The 8620-nt window shown below is 38.6% G+C and overlaps 1 protein-coding gene across 2 annotated transcripts; it reads left to right on the top strand.

The window, feature by feature from the left end:
* The first annotated feature begins 2840 nt into the window (after positions 1-2840).
* LOC109472609 (cofilin-like) lies at positions 2841-7866 on the top strand. 2 transcript variants are annotated; one of them, XM_019772410.1, is made up of 5 exons: positions 2841-2981; positions 4773-4824; positions 5371-5503; positions 6087-6208; positions 6481-7866. In XM_019772410.1, coding segments are annotated over exons 2-5 (414 nt in total). In that variant the 5' UTR covers positions 2841-2981; positions 4773-4822; the 3' UTR covers positions 6638-7866. The 2 variants fall into 2 exon arrangements, with proteins under 2 accessions (XP_019627969.1, XP_019627968.1); XM_019772409.1 differs by having other exon boundaries at positions 2842-2981; positions 4773-4828; positions 5372-5503.
* Positions 7867-8620: the final 754 nt, after the last annotated feature.

Here is an 8620-nt window from a genome sequence, read left to right as displayed (position 1 = left end):
CCATGTTAATGAAGCAAGGTAGTATTGTGGTAAGGGCTGTTGACCGAAAGGTTTTGGGTTAGAATCCCTGTCAGGCCATTTCTTAGGAAATGCACTTAACACTTATTTTCCCGCTCGACTCAGGTGAAAATGGGGACCTAGCCTGGGCTTCGGTTAGGGACGTAAAGTCGGAGGTCCCATGTTTGAGGAGACCCCCCCACGAGGCTCAAAGGCCCGCTTTTTATGTAATTAAGTTCTCAATTAACTTTGCAATAAACTTCTCAATTAACCTGTAAAGGTTCAAGATTTTTCTTTAAAAGATGGTCTGATTCGTATCACCAGCGGGACTGGAGTCGTAGAAAAACTGCTCAATTTGTCATTGAATAAAAAGTTATCTCTGATATTTTCTTTGAAATTCTCTCAAAAACGCAGGAAAATTATGTCATTTCAGAAGGGCCATTTTTTTCAAAATTTTCCGGGAGAGCATGGCCCCAGACCCCCTAGGAAGGAGTGGGAAGACCCCCCCCCCCCCATTCCAAAATCCACACTTCGGGTCTTTCGCGGTGGTTCTAAACTTACAGTCTGAAACTTACACCCAGAAAAAAAAGGAGTGATATTGGGGCTTGTTTCTGATGTTTCAAACGCCCAAAGTATGAAATGCTGACTCAGATGTGGTAATGTTAAGCAGTATGTGTCACTGCAGTGTCAATATCACAAAGTTTGCCTTATTCAGAAGTTTTGCTGCCCTTAAATCGCATTGGATGCCTTTAAGATAATGATTGACGCAATCTTTACAGCGTAATGTGCCGAATGTGGAGATAACCTAATGATCATCTTCTGTTTGTTAGGCCGGCTATCGAAGGTCGTTTGACCATATATGGGATTAAGAAGCCTGCGAGTGCTCGTACAGACCGATCCTAGCTGTCAATCACAGCTACCACTTCAACCAATGAGAGCATGGCAAATAGCAGTTTAGCCAATGAGAGACTGGCTACATGTACATTGCCGTGTAACACTCGGATTTTGATGTGTTTTTTTCCGCGTTTGAAATAACGTCACTTTTTAAACCAATACGGTCGACCGATGATGATTAAACGTTTTGAAAGGGGTTGGCGGTCTATGCCCATATTGGGGCCTAGGGTACCGTTCTATACCCATATTGGGGCCTGAGGAAGACGAGGAATAAGAAACTCAAAAGTCTATATGATTCGGTTGTGCATAAAAAAGAACGTGACTAATGTAGCGATCGATGACTTCATGTCCTCGATAGTGTATAAAAAGGTAGCAGTAAGTAACGTAAGATCAGAATTTGCAGAAGTATCTGACAGGACGTAAAGCATCGCCAAGGTAAGATGTTGTTCCTTATACTCATATGATCACGTAACACAACGCCACGTCCGTATTTTAGTATACGCCAATTCCTCTTTTTAACTAGATGTCTTCTTTTTTATGTTATAGTATCTGTTTTGACTCCGTTGAGCTTTTTTTAAAATGCTATCTGATAAAATTTAAACTGCCACAAGAATGCACCATTCAGTGCCGTAACAGTATGGGATCCATATACAAAGAAAGACAAAGACAAACTGGAAAGGGTTGTTATACCTGCTATATTGATACAGATACTGAGTATAACACTGTGCTTTGACTTACATAAATCCAACATGTAAGTGTAGTAACAGGATTTTCTATACGGGTTTTAATGTAGAAAAGAAAACTATTCGTCGTTTTGTAGCGAAGACATGGCTTAAGAAAATTTGGGAGAAAAAAGACAAAGAGCTTACCAAATATCAGATCAGTATTGTAGCACTATTAGCATCAGAAATACAAGTAATCCACAGGCCTTCACTCGCCAAAAAGCATTTCCGAAGATAGAAGCATACAAAAATGTATTATTTGGGCAAAATATGATGTAAAAGCGCAGCAGAATTTGGATTGATGTCTTCCTCCCCCTAAAAAAATCCACCTAATTGGCAAGAAGCCTTAGGGAAATTTTCAAAAAAAGGCCAACTAGAACACGCGTCAACTTTATATCTGTATCTGCTAGTTTGTACCCGCACGGTATTTTGCACCTGACCTCACCTGCCCCTTGACAAGACCATATATGGTAAATTCCTTCCGTCCCGGTCCCAGAGGGGTTGTTGATTTAGGGCGGAGTCCAAAGTCTACTGAACCGTCCCCTCACCCAAATATGGTAATGGTTGGGGAACCCTGCACTGTTTGAGTAATAGCCTCTGCTACCTATTAGATCTACAAGCAGATCCCTTTCGGTGGCAAGATCTTAATAGCCAGAGAAGGTCGCCGGTCACCGACGGTTGGTGGGGGTAGCGACAAAAAAAAAAAAAAAGCGGCCAGCATATGTATTAAAACTAAGCCTAAGGTAACTATCATTCCCCCACAACCTCTACTTGGAGAATATCTGCTACGGTCAATTTGGGATTATAATTTCTGATGGTTATACCGTTGTTACAGTACATACGTAAATACGGCAATAATTTAGTCTTGGACATTATGCAGTGTCATTAATTTGATCATCTGGCATCCGTTTTGAGGCCTATACGACTGAGGCTATTAAATACGTTTATTCGGACCCAAATATAGCTAACGTCAAGTTTTGCTGTTTACTTCAGTGCCGCAGTAGGCTCTCTAAGCTAAATGTTGGGTCTACATCCGGGGACAGAGCCTACAAATATCTAGAGGAAACAGTCCACCGCAGGAAGTTTTGTTACCAGAATCCGTCCATTTCCCCCCTCAAAATCCGCCAAGCATTTTCTTATTAATAAATCATATCATTATACCAGTCAGATGACCCAACTCCCATGATATACTGTTAGTTCATACCCGGAAACGGAAGTGACGTCACCAGGTGCGCTAACGATCCAGGTCATACTGGTAAGACTAGTTCCTTTTGGCGCGCGCTCAGGCAGAGTGAAGTTCCCCCCTCCCTCAACAGCGTGACAACCAGCCACTGTTTCAGTCTCAGACGACTTAAGAACCATCCAGAGGTACGGCTAGACATTCGTAGGGTTCTTCAGCTTCATTTTGTGTGGTTTTAGGGGCCATTTTGGCTCGACTTTCACAAGCAATTCTTTGTTGAGGTGTTGGCATGCGGGAAGTCCTAACCGGAACACATGTCGATCTAAATTTGTAGCGATTGAAAATTAGGACTTGGTCCCTTTTGGTTCTTCGTTTAGGTCGTAGTTAGTATAAACGTGGCACTAGAAGCACCGTAGCCTTGCTGTGTTGTGTTACAATAGACTAGTATGGATTGAAGACCAAATATGGCGAGGGATTGAACAAGAGCACATAAATTATTTGCCTTTGTCATCTGAAACGGGTGACGTCAAGCCGGCCAGTGGCATGGTGCATGGGGAGGGCTGTACATGTTGTATTCCAGAACTTTCTTTAGAATTTCTTCACAAACATCCTCTGGCACACTATGGAAGGAAATATTTTGGAACTGGGCTTTTTTAGATACTAGAACGAAGTATCTAGGACTTCGAACCCTGACAAATAATCAAGAAGAGATGGGGTGACCCGGTGTTCCATGCAGAAAACGCGGGGCGTGGCCAGGGCGCAGAATTTTTTCAACTGGCTTTAAAAAAAAAAACGTCCGTAATTTGCCCTCAGTTTGCCGCCTTACTGTAAGCTTCATGTTTTCATGACTTAATGTGTTTTGTCCCGGTTTTTCGGTGTTGAATGGAGAGCACCAAACTGTCAGCCCCCCTCCCCATGACCATTTATGGATTGTGACTTCCAAATATGGTCATGGCCCGGTGTCGGAGCTGTTTCCTCCCCCCTTCCTTATATGGACCTCAGCTGAACAACTTCCAAATATGGTGCGGCGGATGTCTGGGTGACCCACAAAGGGGTTCAGACTATTATGTGTGCCATTATGAGTCATATTGCTATTAATCTGGTACGAAATGGCATTTGATATGGACACAAATCTTATTTCTGGGAAGTTATGTTATTATGCAAGGCCAGTTGCATTAATTCTTTCCTTGGATTATTAAAAATGATTAAGAAAAATATCACAGGACTAGGATTTTCTTCATAATTTGTTGTAAATTGTGTGTAATCAAGGCATGCCTTTATCTGTCAACATCAGTTGATTTTATTTTTTAAATTGTGGCTTTTATATTACATAGTTAAGTGTTGGGCTTAATATTTAAGTTGTTCTTTTTTTCAAGTTTACCTAAATGATATTCTTCTTGGCTTGGCTTCGTTGTCTGAAGATCTAAATGATATATGCCTGTAAACAAGACAAAAATGTATGGACAACACGTTACTAAGTATATATACGTTAACTTTACTTTATGGGGGCTTATTTTTATATTTCACAAAATTAGAGTTTGAGATTGATGGGTAAGTCCACAACATGTAAATTTTTGTTCTCAAATGGTTCTTACTTGCCTATTTCTGGTTCTCAAATGAGTAATGCCACGGAGAGGCAAAAATCCCTAAGCAGAATACTCGCATGTCAGACCTGGGAAAATAATGTTGTTTTCCCTGTTCCCCACCCTAGAAAAAATTTCGACCCTAGCCTTTTTTTGTGTGGTTTCCCAAGGGACATAAATTTTTTTTAGCTGATCGACCTTCTCTAGTGCCATGATCTGACACCCGTGTGATTAAACACTACACAATCGGTTTTCCAACATTGACATTGAAAATGAAAGAGTCCTCATGTGAGTTTTGCTTATTGTTAAACTGTATTGTATAAATTGGACAACTGGAGATTGCCAAAGTGAAATGACTAACATGTTTTTTTTATTGTTTTGTTCTCCTTTCTGTAGGTGTATATCATCGAATCGATTCACTTTCCTGAAGTACCAAAGGACAGAAAATAATGGTGAGTTTTTTTTTTCAGTATTTATTCTAGTTTTAAACAAGTTCAAAGTGTTTAGAAGTATGTGATTGACTGGCTTATTGAAAAAAAGAAAAAATACTACCTGTATCTAGTTTACAATACTAGTATTCCAGATCCAAAAGTTACAGGTACTGCATCATTTGGGCAAGCAACACGTTACCATGGCAATATGTATAGGACGCACACGTATTGTGTCTGGTTTATGTTGCCATGACAAAAGCTTGTCCTACTTATATTACAGTGTAGTAACAATATGGCATGGAAAAGAACACGTAACATTCAGGATTTGTGCTCATTTTTTTACAAACAGTTCAAGAAAGTCTCTCTAGTTGGTAACATTTTTCTGATCATAAATGGGCTAAATGTTCAATTTTTACTGCTTAAATGAGTAATGAGGAAAGTGTACCAAATCAGGGCTTGAAATACCCATGTGCAATGTGCAAAATGCACATGATTTTTAAATTAAAAGTTGTACTTTGAAAAAATATTTTAAATGTGCAAACAAATTTTTCAATCTTTCCCCAGGCATCTGGAATCAAAGTTACTGATGAAGTGGTTACAGCATACGCTGAAGTAAAGGAAAAGCACAAGTTCAAGTACGTGGTGTTTAAGGTGTCAGATAACGAGAAAGAGATCGTCGTGGATCGCAAAGTAGAGGTTTGTATAGGTTTTTCCTCTTTTCATAGCTTTCTTCAGCCCAATTTGTTAAGTTTATCTCCATAATGTCACAGCCGAATTTGTAAATTAACGGAGAGTCTAGTGTTTTTTGGAGTAACGAATAAAAAAATTGGACAAAACTTGGTGACTCTGAAATGTAGGCCAATCCTTAAGGTCAAAATCTGCTAAAATGATTATTGTACTTTTTGTTATAGTTTGACGGGGCTAATTATGTAGGTATAGTTCTTAAAATATGTTTAGGAATGCTCTGAAAATGTTACATATGTTAAGAATGTTCTAAAACATCTTTAGAAAGGTAAACCTGTAATGTGTTATGTTGAGAAAATTTTGAAGATTTATCTTTCTAAACATATTTTAAGCATGTTTTGTCAGTTACCTTTTGTTTCTTTAGAACACTATTTGGGACCTTCCCAGTGTGAGTGGTTCAAATCTTACAGTCCGGTCTTATGTAGCTTGTACATGTATGTACATCTACAAAACTGGGGTGTTACGCCTAAAGGTGGTTTACCGGTTATGCAAAACAAACAAACAAAAACCATTCCTTCTATCCTCTTTATGACAGGAGTCGTCCTGGGAGGACTTCCAGGCCAGTTTCCCCAGTGATGAACCACGCTGGAGTGTCTACGACTTCGACTACAAGAACAAGGAGGGACAGGATCGCAACAAGCTCATCCTCGTCAAGTGGTCAGTTAGTTTGTTTGTTTTATTTGGATCGCCATCAGTGTTATATTACATTCACACTATTTGTCCTGGAGTTCTACTTCTAGTTTTTCCATCTTATCAATGCATTGTTTCTTTTTTTTATTTTGAATTCTAAACCAGCCTGGGATGTGGATGTCATGGCTCCTATCATAGCTTTTTTGGCTATCAGAGGAGGCCTAGGTCAACGTTTAACTATGATTACTACCAACACAGATAAACTTTCATGATAATATGATGTCTCTTTTTGTTTCCAGGTGCCCAGATAACGTCAAAATCAAGGCTAAGATGATGCACTCCTCCAGCTCTGATGCCCTGGGCAAGAAGTGCAAAGGTGTGCCCATCCAGGCCAACGATCGCGACGAACTCAACTACAATGAAGTGAGGGACAAGATCCTCTCAACTAGCCAGTAGTGTCTCGAGTCCAAGCCTCAATTCACCTTTTTTGCAATGCAATCTTTTGCTTCAGGACTCTGTGAGATTTGGTAGCCTCGTAAAACCGTTGGGTTTTATAAACTTACCTTAAGAGACAGACCTTGGTTTTCTGGTACATGAATGTAGAACTTATAATGATTGCTTCTTTTGCAAAACTTCATGGAAAATGTGTCCATCAAACTTTCTGGCATTTTACAGATAAACCTACTGAAACCTAATGTAGTTATGCCTCAGAATACAATGCATTGACAAGATGATCAGTGCAAAAATGACTCTATGCAAGCAGCCACCATGATGTCATGTGGTAGGCAAAAAGCCGTTAACAGTAGGGTAATTTGCATACTGATAATTTGCATATATCTTCAACTAATTTGCATGTATGTGATGAAGAAAAAAAAACAGTGACCACATGTATTGGCAGGCATGTCTTGTCAATAACAGAATATTTATCTCTATTGACAAGATGATCCTGTAAATAGTGCAAAATTTTCTGTTATTGATAGAATGATCTTGTCAAAAACCATTTCCAATTATTTTACCACACTGTTGCGAACCTACATTTTTTTTATGAAGCCAACTTAAATACGGACAGGAGAAACACAGTAAAATACTATATTTCTTATGAAGTTTCACAAAAAACTTAAACCCAATGATTTAACGATACTACCATAATATTAAATAGAGACCCAGCAAAGGTTTGTGAAAATGTCAAAATGGTGAATACATTCCTCCTTTTTCGAGACTAAACTTTGTATTTCTCGGCAGATATAATTTTTTTTTCGCTCCATCGGATATCACAGACCAAATCATCACATTATAATTAATAGTTTTAATTGTATATCTTGGATTGGTGAATTTGTTAAATGCAAGATTAGCTGAGGCAGTATCATTTCTATTTTGATAACCACAACAGATTTTATACCTGTTAGAAGTAGTATAAAGTTTGGAAGGTATTTCTGCTATTCACATAGACACAAATTAGTATATACAATATAAAGCTATGGTTTGAAGTATTCAGAGATAACACAGATTGTGAAAGTGGTTAGAGGGATTGGAACTCCTGAACTATGTAATTGATAGATTGTTTATATTCCACTGTTACTCAGCTATACTTTCAGGGCAACTCTGTGTCCACAGTATACATGTATGCACTGCAAAGCTGTACAACTCGGAATAGGAAATAAACCAGTTTACTATTAGTACAAGTACATTTTGTTTTGTCAATTTTAATACATGTATGAGCAAATGTTTTAACATCCAATCACTACAAAGAATACATGTAAAGACTCATCAAACTCTGATACTGGATAAATAACCTAACTTCCGGATGTTTCGATTGACATCAGTTACTCTTCTTCAGCGTCACATAAATGATTATTGAATTGAGAAAACAAGTTGACACTGATCAGCCCACACCAATTTAATTTGTTGTTTCTCGGATTCCTCTCTAAAATTTTGTCCTGATTTGCAAAAAAAATTATAAAATTCTGGTTCTGAATCAACTAAAAAATGCTCATATTTTGTCCCCCAGAGTTGAGCAATATCAGTGTGCCATGACAAAGGACATGACAGAAGTTGTTTGGTTACTTTGGCATTAACATCTCCTTCAGTCTCAGAAGTGGTCTGCACAATTGTTACTGCTGACGACGAAGTGAGGTTACCTTCTATAATTATATCAGCAAGGTATGAATTTTCTGCATTCACTTTTGTTCCGAAGGAAGTCTAAGGATATCAAGTCAGTTATGTCCGTTTATCGTGTCTTCTATGACTGCTGCTGGTGTCCTACTACTAGTATTAGAATCGGGCGAGTTCACTAGCCTAGTGTGGTGACGTGGCAGTTCTCTCAGACCCATTTTAGACATGTAGGAATATGACCCACAAAAACCGTGTCGTACTTCGTAGATGTGAGAATAAACTAATGGCATAGTTTAAAAACTAAAATTACACCAGTTTGTAATCAAA

The sequence above is a fragment of the Branchiostoma belcheri genome, unplaced genomic scaffold, assembly GCF_001625305.1.
Source record: "Branchiostoma belcheri isolate BF01 breed outbred unplaced genomic scaffold, Haploidv18h27 scaffold28, whole genome shotgun sequence".
NCBI lineage: Eukaryota > Metazoa > Chordata > Leptocardii > Amphioxiformes > Branchiostomatidae > Branchiostoma > Branchiostoma belcheri.
Note: the sequence above shows the minus strand (reverse complement) of the source record. Positions and strands in the feature narration are given on the sequence as shown.